This window comes from Camellia sinensis, chromosome 11 (assembly GCF_055761805.1).
Source record: "Camellia sinensis isolate YWXY chromosome 11, ASM5576180v1, whole genome shotgun sequence".
Taxonomy (NCBI): Eukaryota; Viridiplantae; Streptophyta; class Magnoliopsida; order Ericales; family Theaceae; genus Camellia; species Camellia sinensis.
The window spans coordinates 146,613,895-146,628,578 of NC_138971.1; the positions used below are offsets into that span (position 1 = coordinate 146,613,895).

Genomic DNA, 14,684 nt, shown 5'->3' on the forward strand with positions numbered 1-14,684 from the left:
TGTTTAGTTTGTTTTTAGGACTGTTTTTCCTAGATCTTATTCAAGAGTCCTAGGGTTTTGTTGGTAGTTTTGTTCTGAAGTTTTTATGAGTTTTCCTTGATGTTTTGATAAGAGTTCTTCAATCATGGTCTAAGATACATACATCAAGGAGTTGGTTACTTTAAATTCAAGAGAGAGATCTCTTCGGTGGATTCTGAAGATTCAAGTGTAGAGTATCAAAAGGAGTTTGGTTCTGTACGTAGTCGTTCATTCGACAAGTGAAGTTGTGGATTCAACTTCAGGATTGATCAGTTCCGAGACGAAGGCGTGGTGAAAGAGTTACAGAAAATTCGAAGACAAATTGACTGAGTGGGGTAATTTGTGTGTTATCTTTGTAATCTTTCTTACTTCAGTAGTGGATTGATTAGTGGCGTTTCGCCCGTGGTTTTTTATTACAATTGAAGGTTCTTCAATTGTGGTTTTTTCCACGTAAAAATCGTTTGTGTCGATTTATTGTTTATTCCGAAAAACAAACAATCTAAATCACTTTCGTAAGTGCTTGTTGGTTTAGATTGTGTGTTTTGGATACTTGGGATTTGGAATATTTTAATCTTGATCTAATCACGAATCACTTAGGATTTTCATTTTTATTTTTTCAACACTTTCAACTAGTAAATTTTTGATTTCCTCATGATAAAGATTATTCACATTTCCCGTTAGCTATATACATTGATTAAGCTTTAGTTTTGCCTCTAACTGATACGTCACTAATACCATTACACCATCAGATTAAGTTTTAGGTTAATATATGATAAGAGTGAAATCAACATGAATGAAACATTTTTCCCATTCCTCAATAATTTATATAAGTGATATTGGTTAGCATTTGATGTATGATAACTTTATATATAATCCATCATATTATGAGCTAAATCTTTTTTCGTTTTTGATTTTCTCTTTTAGCTTCTATGGCATCGGGTTTTTTTTTTTTTTTTTTTTTGAGCCAAGCTCTCTTATGTATAATAGAACTACTTGAGAGCATAAACCAAAAAGGAAACTATGACAAAACTAGATAGAGAAGGCATACATATAAACATATAGAAACCTTAACTAATTATAAATATTTGATGACAATGCCATGAGTACAACCACTTTCATGCCTTTTTCTAGCTCAACAATTACAGATTCAGAAAAGAAAAGAGGGAGAAGAAGAAAAGTGAGGGAAAGAAAATTCTAGAAAATCAAAATAACTGATACATGTGGCTTTAGTTAAGAATCATTTCTTCTTCTATCCAAATGCCCTTGTCCCCTAACCCCAAGAAATTCATTTCTAATCTTGTGTAGTTATTTGAGAACGTCGTTTACAATCGTTCTTTCACATTTCACACTCATTCTTTCACTCAGTCGTGTGAAAGAACGAGTGTAAATTGATTTTTTTTCCCCCTAAACAATCCTTTGTCAAATGTAATTAACAGTATGTATATTTTTCCTACACATATTAGTAAACAAAAACAACATCAATTGTTTCAAGAGATTGAAATAGTGTACGCAAGTGCAGAAACTAGGGTTAAAAAATGTAAATCTTAATCATGGTTAAGATATGTCAATTTTGGGGTATTTTAAAACATTTATTATTAGAGTAACGAAATTATATTACCTAGACACCCCTACCTGAATGTACGGGGAGGAAATATTCGTCACTCTCCGTACTCCTTGAATCCAAGCCTCGCGTAACGTCGCTTAACCTGAGAACAGAAAGACGGTGAGCTGCCCGGCAGTGTGCTGCTGGATAAACCCTCCGACGATCAAGTTAGCACATTAGAGAAGAAGAGAGAAGGCAGAGCACTTTCTAGAGAGAGAGAATATATCAAAAGTAGCTTACCTCTAATGGTTGCATGCTCATCCTTTTCAAGGCTGGCCATGCAGCCTTAGAGATTGTGAGTGCACTACCTCTGTTGTCCTTCTCTGAACAGGCAGGTGTGTTTCCCTCTACATTTCTTACACGTATAGAGACCAAAACCCCCAAACAATGTTTGTCGCACCCTCAAACAGTATTGACGCATACCAGGAGTGGATTCTCCTCTTCTTATCATCAGCCCACGTGGAATATCAAACCGAGCTATTACTTGGTGAACCATAAACAATATGATGGATAGCTATTGCCGAGCAAAACCAAACCAATCCATCAGAACTGACCAGATGCAGGGCATGTCGTTCGGCATCTCGGCCTCACACAGTGATCTCATGGGTTATCTCAATTCCCATATCAGTCCAAACCGTCTATAGCTCGGCCCAATACATCTGTGCTGACCTAACTAAGTATCCAGTTCCGCGTGATCATAACTCGGCTAAACACCTGCATGCCTCCATAATCCGGGTGACCTTCAGCCCGACCCAACGTAATGGACCGAAGTGCTATGTTGGTGCAGTTCGGCTAGGTGTAGCGTCTTCAGCCCTCACATGGCCCAACACTATATTCCGTGCTGTTGTATCTCGGCCCACTTGTTCGGCACAATTCTCCCTCTCAATTGCCCCTTAATCTCATCCGAACTAAATGCGGGTGGCATTACTCTATTGATCGAGCTATCCATTTAGGCCGGTCGTTGAAACTTGTGCTGGTTATCTTGTCACCCATCAGTCAGCCATACTGACAACCTATCACATCAATGCCATGTGGCTGTTCCCCATTGGTTCCATGCAATTCCACAACTGTCCCCACTATCTCTAAAATTTAAAAAGTTGGTGACTCTTCATTATCTCCTATATTCATGAAAGCTTAGTCTTTCAGCCCCATCACTGTTCACCTCCTCTACGCAAAACCCTAAACCCTTGAACTTCTACCTCTACTGTCGTTGTCACTCCCGTTTGCTCTGTTTCTAGAGGTTTCCTCCCTCAAGTTCATCGCAACAGAGATTGAGGTCGACTGGATCTTGATTTGATGCCTAAATCCATGAGTTTCTCTTTACTCTTCTCTCTTCTCCATTTTTGTTCTTCGTGTTCTTCAAGCTTTCTTCGCGTGGGTCTATTACGACCCTGCCCATGCCCCTTCTTTGGGGTAAAACTGGTGGATATTCATAGAAATTAGGCAAACTGGAACCAAAAACATAAATGGGGCCCCCGTGCCCTTTGTTTCCTTTGATTTCAGTATATAGTCTTGAGTTTAGGATGAACTGATTGATTTTTGGGCAAAACCGAGCTAAATCCCAATTTTAGATCCACAAATAGGATAGAGCCGAGCCAAAACTGGTTCGTGCTCTTCCCAAGTGACTGTGACCGCACTATAAGCACATAGGAACATCTAGCCGAGATGAGCGCTGAGCGGTTTGGATGAAGGCCCAAAACTGGCCTATTGATTTAGGTTCACTACCGAACTGAAAATACCAAGTTAAGACTAGAAGGTACCAGAACTTTTTATGGCTAAGCCAGGAGTATTTGAGGGCCGCGCACTTGTTGTTGTGCTAACACTTGCACTTATTTTTAACAATGCAAAACTAGGACTGACCAGGTACACATCAACATCACCATAAATGAGGCTCAAAGACCAAGCAAATAATCACTTGAGCCTCTTAATTTTGACCAAGCTACTATCAAATTTGCTACATAGAGTAAAACCAAGATAAATGGGGAAATACCGCTTTATGGTCAGCTCGCCTGGGGCAATAGCCGAGTTCCATAGAGAATACAACATCCCAGATGACGTCCACCTAGACCTAGCCAAGAGAGGAGACACTCCCTGGGACAAATTGGACAAATGCCCCTTTACAGTTGTGTTTATTGTGGAAGGCGGCTTACTCATCCCGGTCCAACCCCTGGTCTGCGAATTTTTGAGGCAGACTAGGCTATGCCCCCACCCAAGTCTCCAACAACACGTACAAACTAATAAATGACGTGGCCACACTGAATCGGATACTCGGTTTGAACCTTAGCCTTGCCGAGATATTCCACTAATACACACTTAGTAAGAATAAAGGTGGCTTCTGCTAGTACCTGAAGGTTAGAAAGCGCTGAGCAAAGCTTGTGGAGGGTAACCCAAATAAAGAGATGAATGATGATGACTTTTTGTGGGTGTCTAGAAATTAAGAAGACACCAAAGAGCCCATACCAGGCTAGTACATACGAAAAAATTTCAGGAGCGCTGATAAGCATCATAGCACGGTTTGATTGTTTAGATTTGATTTGTCTTTGTAGATCCAACCCTTGCTTCATTTTTGCAGATTACAAACTCTTGGCAGACGATTACTCCAATGCTAACCGAAAGGCTATAAGGGTTTCTCTTCGGGATCCAGTCGAAGAAAGAGAGGCCCAAAAACTGCGCGAATATGAACCGAGCTATAGGCACACGGCATCGCGCAAAAGTAGGGTCATCGATTTTCTTCATGCCCCCTCTCTAGAACCAGATCCAACTCTTCCGCCAATCAAACTTGTCCCCCTGAATACTGAACAAAAGATGGCAAAAATCCATGCCATTAAATTGATGATCATGGGTGAGCCGAGCGACTCGCAGCCAGCAGAGACGGCAAGGGGCCAATCCTCTCGGCTAGCCATGCAACAGGAGGGGCCATGGCCGACCAAGAAGACACGGTGAACATAGATTAAGACTTTTCTTTCTTTTTTTTTTGGTAACCGGGCTATGAAGAACCCCACCTTTTGTAACTGAACTTCATCATGAATGAAAAGCACAACTTTTTCCTCACCATACGCATTCGTTGTTTCATTCTCTTTAATTCTTTGTTTGAATGATTGTGATTATTGCTTTCAATGTTGCTGAGATAAAAACTGCTTGGTTTAATTGTGTCAAGCTAAACTTGCACATAGCTGAGATGAAAATTTGCTTGCAGTGCTCCATAGTGTAATGATATTTGTTACACCGAGCTAATTTCTGCTCGGATAACCTTTCAAATGTGCATAAACGTAAAATTCCTTTACAAAATTGGGGAAGCACGTATCCTTTGAGAAAAAATTCAGCTCGGTGTGAGGAAAGAATAATCCATGAGTTGGGCAAAGCACAAACTATTTTGTAGGCGAGCAAAACCAGCTCGGAGTAACGAGCGAACTCAGCTCGGTATCATAACGAAAGTCGTTTATAACACCAACTTTCTCCACGGTGAGAAAAATCTGCTTGGATTAGCGAGCGAAGTATACTTGGTTTCCAATCTCAAGTTGGACAAAATACTAACTGTTTAAGCGGGTGAGCAAAGTCAGCTCGGTTCTAACACAAGTCGGGCAAAATATCAACTTTTTCCTTGGGTGAGCAAAATTAGCTCGGTTGAGGGATCCTTGATTTTGGACAAAGCACATACACATTTTTGGCGAGCAAAGTTAGCTCAGGTTAACAAGCAAAGTCGGCTCGATTTTATAACGGAAGTTGGGCGGAACACTAACTTTATCCCGGAGAGAAAAATCAGCTCGAAAGTTGGGCATATCACCAACTTGCTTCATATGTGAGCAAACTCAGCTCAACAATGGCGAGCAAAAATCAGCTCTGGCAAATATGAGCAAAATCAGCTCAAAACCAGTGAACTGTTTGCACGACAAACAAAGTTAGCCAAGTTTGAGCGAATTTAGCCCAGTTTTGTGCCCTAATTTTCTACACGGTGGACCATCGCAGCTAAGGCCGAATTGCCCCTAGCACTCATAGCAGCTTAATACTTTAGTACAAAAATGCATAATACAAGAGAAATAAGTGGCTATTTTCTATTACACATCATACATTACATCCACTGACAAAAGGCCAAGTTTTAAAAAATAAAAAAGGAGAAAAGATTACATTTCAAAAGTAAAATAGCTTGAGGTTGGCCGCATTCCATGGCCTTGGTATGGCTTTGCCGTCCAAGTCCTCCAGATGGTATGCCCCTTTGTCAGCAAGGCTGGTTATCTTGTATGGTCCTTTCCAATTTGCTCCTAACTTGCCCTTTCCAAGGACCACTGTGTTACCCATCACATTCCTCAAGACCCAGTCTCAACCTTGAATAGCCCTAGATGCACGGTCTTGTTGTATTTCTTGGAAAGCTCTTGTTGGTAGGCTGCAATGTGAATTAGTGCTTGTTCTCTTCTTTCTTCAACTAGGTCCAATTTCAGGGCTATAGCTTCGCTGCTTAACTCTAGCTCAAAACTTTTAGATTAGATGATTGGTGTAGACACCCCATTTTTTACCGTCCTTAAGACTTGGACGCCGCTGATGGTTTACTCGGTGAAAGATGTGCAGGGCAAAAGTTCGATTTCTTTGGTAAGAGGAGAGTCAAATCCTAACCTCACACCCCATTTTGGACCAAATCTATTTTGGATGGTTTTTAGACCTTAAAACCCTCTCTTTCAAAATATTTTTGAAATAAAGTTCCTACGATGTTTCGTGGCTCACATTTCGTTAAATGTTGCGCTTTTCGGTAAATCGAGCGAGGACAAAGTGGAAATGAATGAAAGAGAGATGAAATCTTTGAAAAATCTTTCAAAACACCTTGTTCGGGAGTTTGGAGTTGAAGAAAAGAGGAGTGGAGAGAAGAAACCTAGTTAAGGAAGAAGTTGGGCATGAATCGTTAAGAGAGAGACGAGCAGTCCTCGCCAAATCGGGCCTATCCTTTTGTATACTTGGATTTAAGCAATTAGGCTACCACTGTTGGAAAGAAGACTTCCTGGGCTTCATTTTCACTCAAGAATCTCCTAAAGTCGAGTCCGGATGGGGGAGATATGGTTGGTTGAAGTAGGGCATCAATCCGGTTGGACTGAAACTGAGCAGCGTCACAAAAACAAAAATAACTTTTTTCAAAGTTGGAATTTTGATGCAAAGCTTCCACCATTGGAAAGCTTACTTCTGGGGCTTAAATTTGGACACAAGAATGACCTGAAAAGGAGTTTATATGAAGGCGTTATGCCCATTTGAAGTTAGACCTGCAGTGCAGAATTTGAAGTCGGCCACAAATGTGCACAGTCGGCCATGGAAGTGGCCGATCGGCCATCACAAGTAGCAGGTCGGCAGCAAAGATGGCCAGTCGGCCAAGAGTGACCCAAATTCATTTTTTTTGAAGATATTTCTCCTCCAGCTGTTTCCAGCTTCTGCCAGCTATCCTAACTCATATATTTTTGACAAAATGCTCTCTTTTTGCTATATATGAAGTTATATCTCATATATTTCCTAACTTAGAACATTTTGGCAAGTTTGAGCACTTCTCACACTAAAACCTCTCTCTCTCTACAATTTTCAGAGCTAAATCTCTGCCTCTCTCTCAAGTTTGCTCTCTCTCTCTTAACCTTGTGTGCATACAAGAGGTATACGTGGAGATACATCTCTCCTTGGCCTAGGCATCCTTGATCAAACTTGATCATTATTGGGCTGAGATCCCTTGGAGCCTATTTTGAGCTCTCAAAGCTGGTTTAAACTCAGAAAAGAGGCTGATTTGCTGCTGTGCTTCAAAGGTAACCTTTTATCCCTTTTAAGCTCTTTGTGCACTATTGTTTTGCCATAGTTTTCAACTACTTTGGGGCTGTTTTGGGGTGGTGTTGAACTAAAAAAACCTCTATTTTTTCTCTGATTTTCAGTCCTAAAAATGTTGGTTTAAGCCTTGTTTGGCTAGGGGATGTTTCCTCCCTTTTACTCCTTAGCTTGTAAGGCCTTTTGAGCCATCTCTCAAAGCTTTTCAAATAACCACTTTTTGGCCTTTTAATCACTGAAATCCAAGGGATTTTCAATAACAAAAAGCTTGTTTTGAGGTCCCAAATGGGAGGGGATAGCCTCCCCTCCTTGTCTCTCCATGCCATGCCTTGTTAGCACTATAAAGTAGCATCTTTTTGTGGCTTATGTTAGCTCTTTTCAAGCATGTTTTTGTGACTTTTAGGACCTGATATAACTCTATTTTGGGCTGTCTTGGTCACCTCTTGCATGCTTCTTGTACTTGTAGTGTATACCTACTTGTAGCCTTGCAAAGTAGCATGTCTTTCTAACATTTATTGGCTCCATTTCAGCATGTTTTTGGCCATTATTTGACATGTCATAACTCTGATTTGGGTTGGTTTGGTTGCCTCTTGCATGCTCTTTGCACTTGTAGTGCAATTTTGGTTCACTAGCCTAGCATATTTGTTGTTTTAGCCTATTGATCTAGCATGTGTATGCTCTACTCCAGCACATTTTTGGCTTTGATTTAACATGTTTGAGGTCTGATTTAAGTGGTTTTGGTCATGCATGTTTGGTTTTGCATAGCTATAGTGTATTTGGCTTTGGTAGCCTTGCATTTTGGGACCCCAAGCATGCCATATTTGAGCCTTTTGCATGGCATGAAATCATTTGGTAGGTAATTTCAGACCATAAATGTCTGCCATGCTCTCATGTTTATCACTCTTTTATTGTGTTTAAGAGTTGCGCCCTTATGCTTTGTTTATGAGCTAATTCGGGAGCCTATCTTTCTTGCCATCTTTGTTGTGAGTCTAGCATGTTTTTGCTACCATTTTGACCTGCCTTAGGTCTGTTTTGAGTGCTTTATGTCATTTGAGCATTGCTTGGTATGGTTGTAGTGTAAAGCCCTTGACTACCTTTGTATTTCAAGTCTCTTGGCATGCCTTATTTGAGCTATGTGCATGATTTGGCATCATTTTTTACATGATTTCAGAGCATATTTCATTGCCACACTCTCACATTTTCCACTCCTTCAATGTGTTCGAGAGTTGTGTCTTCATGCCTTGTTTGTGAGCCAATGTGTATGCATGCTTGTATGAGCTTTTGGACTCCCTTTTCAGCATGTTTAGGCCACTGTTTTGGCATGGTTTAGGTTTATCCATGGTTGGTTTAGCCATTTGAACTTGGTATTGCATGCCTCTTGTGAGATGCTCTTCACTAGCTTTGGTGTTCTTGGCCTCCAAACATGCTATCCACGTTGGTCATATGTTAGAATCATATGCATGCCATTCTAGCATTGGTAGAAGCGCATGTTGTATGCATGTTGTTGCATTGCATTGTGTTTGCATGTTGTTGCATTGCATTGTGTTAGCATGTGGTTTGCATGTGTGTTGCATTGCATTGTGTTTGGATCGGATGTTGATCCAAACACGAGAAACGAGGGACGTTTCATACTCAGAGTGATGAAACGCGCCTCATTCCTTAGGTCACCGACACCTTTGATCATGTATGATAAGGTGGAGGTTCATCGAGTCCTATGTGTTATTTGTGCATTCATCAACATTGTGCAAGCTTGACTCTTTGGCCATTATGCATCGAGATGCGTGATTGGTGGCTTGAGAGCCGAGCACTACACTCCTTTGATCTTGAAACATGATAAGGAGTGTGGTTGCACACACATTCCCTTGCAAATACACTGCCATGCCTCTGTTTGTGCTCTGCTACAGCAAAAGGAGAAATTGCAGGAAGCAGTGGTCAACCAGCCATCCGAACTGCCGACCGACCACCAAGTCTGCCGATCGGCTATCAGCAGTGGCTGATGGCCACCATTTTTGGTCGATCATCCCTCAACATGTTCCTAAGGTGGGTCAAAAGTATTATGGGAGTTGGCATAATTTTTAGAGGTCCAAAAGTGTGCAAATAGAAGCATCATGAGGCACGGTAGTGGATTTCCAAGCGAAGCCGACCGAGCATGCATATCCCCCTCGCTTCCTGAGGCCATTTGTTTAAATTGCTTAGCTAACTAGTTTATTAGCTTAGTTATTTTGTAATTAATTAGTTAAGTGTTTAATTAATTAATTTGGTTTGTACTTAATTAACTTAGAATAGTTAGTTGATTCAATTCAGTTTGTAATAATTAGTTTAATTAGCGTAGCTAGTTAGCTTATTATTCGGACCCTCCGTCGAGAGGGCAAATGTTGTAATAAGTGTGCGTGTGTGATGCATGTCTTCCAACCCCACATCTTTCTCCCTTTTACTTATCATCTTTTGATGGTTAGTTTTAGGGCATGTTTCAATTAGCATACTTATGCTTTGCATGCGTGCATCATTAATTTGTATTGCATGCACCGGGCTCGGCGCATCATTCAAACTGCATTGAATTTCAATATTTACTTGAATACGTGTTCCAAAGCATGTTATCGAGTGTTGTATTCATATGCCATTCTAGATAGCCGAGCTTATTTTAGTTGCATTTTTGCATGTGTTGCATTAGGCATCGTTGACATAGCTAGGATCATGCATTGATTACTAACTAGCTTCTTTTTTGGCTCGGAGTACACTGTGGGTATTTACGCTTTAGCATATTGCATGAGATGTGTATGTTGCCATGTTAGCATGCTTGTCATGAAGCTATTTGCTTAATTGCTATAACTGCATGAATGTCTATGGATGAAGGCTTAATTGCTTGAATTGGGACAATTCGACAAATGTGAGTTTTAAGCCCACTTGAGGTGGCAAAATCATGTTGCTTTCTAAGCCCACTTGAGGGTGGCAAATCCGCGTCTTAGCGTACTTGTGAGTAGCACTTTTAAACCATTTTCGAAAAACAAACATGAGATGTTTTGTTCCAATTCTTGCGATTGAGTCTATACTTGTATGTTGTGTGCATCATATAGTAAGCTAGCTAATAATCAAACAAGAACACATGTGTTTATAAAAACAACATATCATGTTAGTAGAGGCCAATCCTTTGATCGGGCGAGCGGGGGTGCTCATTTCAGGACCTTCCCCTCTCGTACCCAAGTTCCCGAGCCGAGGCAACTTTGGTGATGACGGACATGTGGCCTTAAGCACGAGTCAGGGTTTCCTAAATTTCTCAAAACAAAATATTTAGGTGGCAACTCCAAAATCTGGCAAAGCAGTCCATGTTTGGCACTTCTTGATTAAAATTGATTTTCCAAAACGATTTGCCGGATTTGGACTCTTTGGTGATTTATCAGTCTTACATTGCACTTTGTGAGATTAGATTCAGAACCGTGACAGGAGTCTGAACTGTAGTAGCTAGAACTACAATTCGCGCCCTTGCGCGGGGAGCGGAGTTTCGGGCGGTCTACAGTTGGCATGCCGATTTCTAATGGTATGACTGCATCCATGCCATAAGCCAAGGCAAATGGAGTTTCCCCGGTCGAGCGTCTTGGTGTAGTGCGGTATGCCCAGAGCACATTGGGGAGTTCCTCAGCCCACCTCTCTTCGGCCTTCTCCAGTTGCTTCTTTAGCCTGTCCAAGATAGTCTTGTTCGAGGTTTCAGCTTGACCATTTGATTAAGGGTAGGCCGGTGTTGAGTTGTAAAACGCAATCTTTAACTCTTCGTAAAATTTGCAGAAGAGTTTCCCATCGAACTGTGTGCCATTATCTGAAATGAGGGCCTTTGGGATGCTGAAGCGAGTGATGACATTCTGCCAGACAAACTTCTTTACATCTTTTTCCTTGATGGTAGCCAATGGCTCGGCCTCAACCCACATGGTGAAGTAGTCAGTAGCAGGGATGAAAAATTTGCGGTTGCCCGGAGCGGTTGGAAATGGTCCTATAATGTCCAGCCCCAAAGCGCAAATGGCCAAGGACTTGTCAGGGGGAGCAACTCTGGCCAGCTGGTGGACTTGGTGAGCAAATTTTTGATATTTTTTGTATTTGCGAACATATTTCTGTGCATCGGCCTGCATGCATGACCACCAATAGCCTTGAGAGATGGCTCGGTACGCCAGCGATCTGTCCCCAATATGGCTGCCATACATGCCTTCATGAATTTTAAAGAGGAAAGCATCAACCTTGCTGGGGTGGACACATTTAAGGTACGGCCTGGTAAAGGACTTTTTGTACAAGGCCCTAGACGGAGAGAGTCAAAATCGCTCTGACTTGGCCGTTATCTTGTTGGCTTCCTTCTTTTAGTAGGCAGGACTCAGTTTCTTATGAAGGTGATGAGGAGATCTATCCAGGATGGTCCCAAATCGGTGCAAAGCACTTCGGATGCCTCTGGTTCCTCGATGCTAGGTCTGGGCAAGAACTCAATTATCAACAGATTGGGAAAGGAGTATGTATGAACGCCAAGCCGGCCAGCTCGTCTGTCTTACTATTTTCTTCAAGACCTATCTGTTCCATCTTTATTGCAGCGAATTTCTTAATTTCAACGTGCACCAATGCTTGATACTTAGCCATCCTTTCATCCTTGGCCTCATACTCCCCCAAGAGTTGGTTGACCACCAATTTAGAGTCGCTGAATACCATAAGCTCTGATGCTTTCATCCGTAGATTGCTCTTCAGACCGACGAGGAGGGCTTCATACTCCACCTCATTGTTCGGTGTTGGGAATCCGAACGTGATGGCATGTTCGATGATTAGTCCGTCCGGTGAGGTTAATGCCACCCCCAGCCCGACTCCATGTCTATTGAAGGCTCTGTCAACAAAAAGCTTCTACATCTCTCTAATGAACAACTTCCAGCAGTCGGAGGGGTTTTGAGAGTTTCTCAAATCCAAGGCACTGGTCGGTTCTGTGCACAGCTTATCCGCATGCGCACTAGTTTGGTCGGTCGGTAAGTCGGCCCGTTCTTGCTCTGCTAGCCCGATGCTGTCTTGCCGTTCTATTGCTTGTTCCTCACCCTTTTTTTGTGTAGGCGAAACCGTGGGCTGTGCCAAATCCACACTAGCCAAATCAATAGGGCAAATGGGGTGAGTGCCAGAGGCAAATTCCGCCATAAAGTCGGCAAGGGCTTGAGCTTTGATAGCTATGCATGGCTGGAACTTGATGTCGTATTGCCCTAACTCTACAGCCCACTTCAAAATTTTTCTTGTAAAATCTGCCTTCTCAAAGAGCACCTTAAGCGGGAATTCAGTTATCACTACTATCATGTGGGCGTGGAAATATTGCGCCAATTTTCTGGAGGCCATTATGAGGACTAGGGCCAATTTTTCAAGCGGCAGATATCTTGATTCGGCTGAGAGCAGTGTCTTGCTGACGTAAAGGATAGGGAGGTGCTGAATCCGCTCAGCTCGGATGAGGAACGTACTTACCGCATGCTGAAAAACTACCAAGTATGGATAGAGCTCTTCGCCTAGTCGTGGTGTGACCAAGATTGCGGTGGAAGAGAGATATGTCTTCAAGTCTACCAAAGCGCGGTCGTATTCTGTATCCCAGAAAAACTTGGCTTTCAAAGTCTTAAAAAAGGGCCTGCAATGATCTAATGACCAACTAATAAATCTGTTCAGCGTGGCTACCATTTCGACAAGATGTTGCACGTCCTTTGTGGAATTTGGTCATTCCAGCTCTTGGATTGCCCTGATCTGTGGCCTCAATTCCTCGGTTGGTAACTAAAAAGCCCAAAAATTTTCTAGTTCCCACTCCAAAACACACTTGGATGCATTCAATCACAATTTGTGGTGTTTGAGGATGGCGAACATTTCAGCTAGGTCGGTGAGGTGCTAAGACTTGTCTTTGCTCTTCACCACCATGTCCTCAATGTAAGCCTCCATAGTGCGGCCTAACAGAGGGGCAAGCATTTTGGTCACCATTCTTTGAAAGGTCGCCCCCCTCAGGGCGTGGTGAAGGATGTGACCTCTCTGTCTGGGTCATACATGGCTATTTAGTGGCAGCCGTGGTATGCGTCTAGGAAGCTAAACCTTTGGTGACTAGTGGTAAGGTCTACCAGCTAGTCAATCATTGGGAGTGAAAAGCTATCCTTTGGGCAAGCACGGTTAATCGTTTTGTAATCGACGCACACCCACCATTTTCCGTTCTTCTTCGGTACCACCACCGTGTTGGAGATCAATTTGGGGTATTGCACCTCTTCTATCGCCTTAGCTTCCAGCATGTTTTTGACCTCCTCCGCCACCACCTCGGCATGGTGTAAGGCTGAGTGCCGAGTTCTCTGAATAACCGGCCGTGCATTGGAAAAGACATTCAACTGGTGGCAAATGAAGCTAGGGTTGATGCCAAGCATGTCGTAAGGCGTCCACGCAAAGACTTCAATGTTGGAAACCAAGAAGTTGACATAGTCCATCCGCTCGGTACTGGACAATGATGAGCCCAAGAGAAAGAATTTGCTCGGATCGTTCTCATCAATCTTGAACTCCACCAAGTCTTCAACTGATTTCTCTTCTACTTTTCTTCCCACATCTTCCAAGACTTTCTTTCCTTCTGGCCCTTTTATTATTTGGACAAAGCCTTTGGCGGCCCGACTGCCATTTACTGCGATGAAGCATTGTTTTGCCATCATTTGGTCCCCCTAAACCTCTTTGATTTGCCCGGCTAGAGCGGGGAAGGACATGACTTGATGATAAGTCGACGCTATTGCTTGCATGGCGTGCAACCAACCCCTCTCCAAGATCAGGTTGTAGGTCGATGGGACCTTCAGCATGCAAAACTCCACTTGCTTCGTGACTGATCCAGCCTTGACCGGCAATATGATCTTCCCGATCAGCCATTTTGGTTGAGAGTTGAAGCCGACCAAATGAGACGTTGTGGAGGCCAAGTCTTTGTCCTCCAATTTCATTTGCTTGAATGCGTCGTAGTACATGATCTAGACCGAACTGCCCTAGTCGATCAAAATTTGCTTGATGTCCAAATCCTTAACATGAAGCGTTACTACCAAGGCATCGTTGTGTGGGGTTTGAATTCTCTCCCAGTCCTTGCTTGAAAAGGTCAAGATATCTTTTATCTCGGTCTTTCCTTTCTTTATGGCAGGCTGAACAGAGAGCACTTTCCTCATGTGCTCGGCCCTCTTGATCATCCCCCTGAGCTCGCAAACTCACGTTAGCTCAATGATACCATGAATAATGTTGATGACTCCTTGGGGTGCCGCATCCAAGATGGCAAGGCCATTTGGTTCGG

The 14,684-nt window shown here is 42.6% G+C and overlaps 1 protein-coding gene across 1 annotated transcript; it reads right to left on the bottom strand.

Annotated features, from left to right (window-relative positions):
* Positions 1 to 11,124: 11,124 nt before the first annotated feature.
* LOC145802742 (uncharacterized) lies at positions 11,125 to 12,745 on the bottom strand. Its single transcript, XM_082895510.1, has 3 exons — positions 12,435 to 12,745; positions 11,932 to 12,254; positions 11,125 to 11,597 (listed from the first exon to the last, which is right to left on the bottom strand). Exons 1-3 carry the CDS (start codon positions 12,743 to 12,745, stop codon positions 11,125 to 11,127), a joined length of 1,107 nt encoding a protein of 368 aa, XP_082751636.1.
* Positions 12,746 to 14,684: the final 1,939 nt, after the last annotated feature.

Excerpts from the sequence above, each read along its gene's own strand:
- LOC145802742 (XM_082895510.1), bottom strand. The coding sequence starts at position 12,745 with ATGGCCTCCAGAAAATTGGCGCAATATTTCCACGCCCACATGATAGTA. Across the intron at positions 12,255-12,434 it reads GAGGAACAAGCAATAGAACG|AGCCTTCAATAGACATGGAG; the intron begins GCAAGACAGCAT and ends TTTTGTTGACAG. Across the intron at positions 11,598-11,931 it reads GATAGGTCTTGAAGAAAATA|GCATGTATGGCAGCCATATT; the intron begins GTAAGACAGACG and ends AAATTCATGAAG.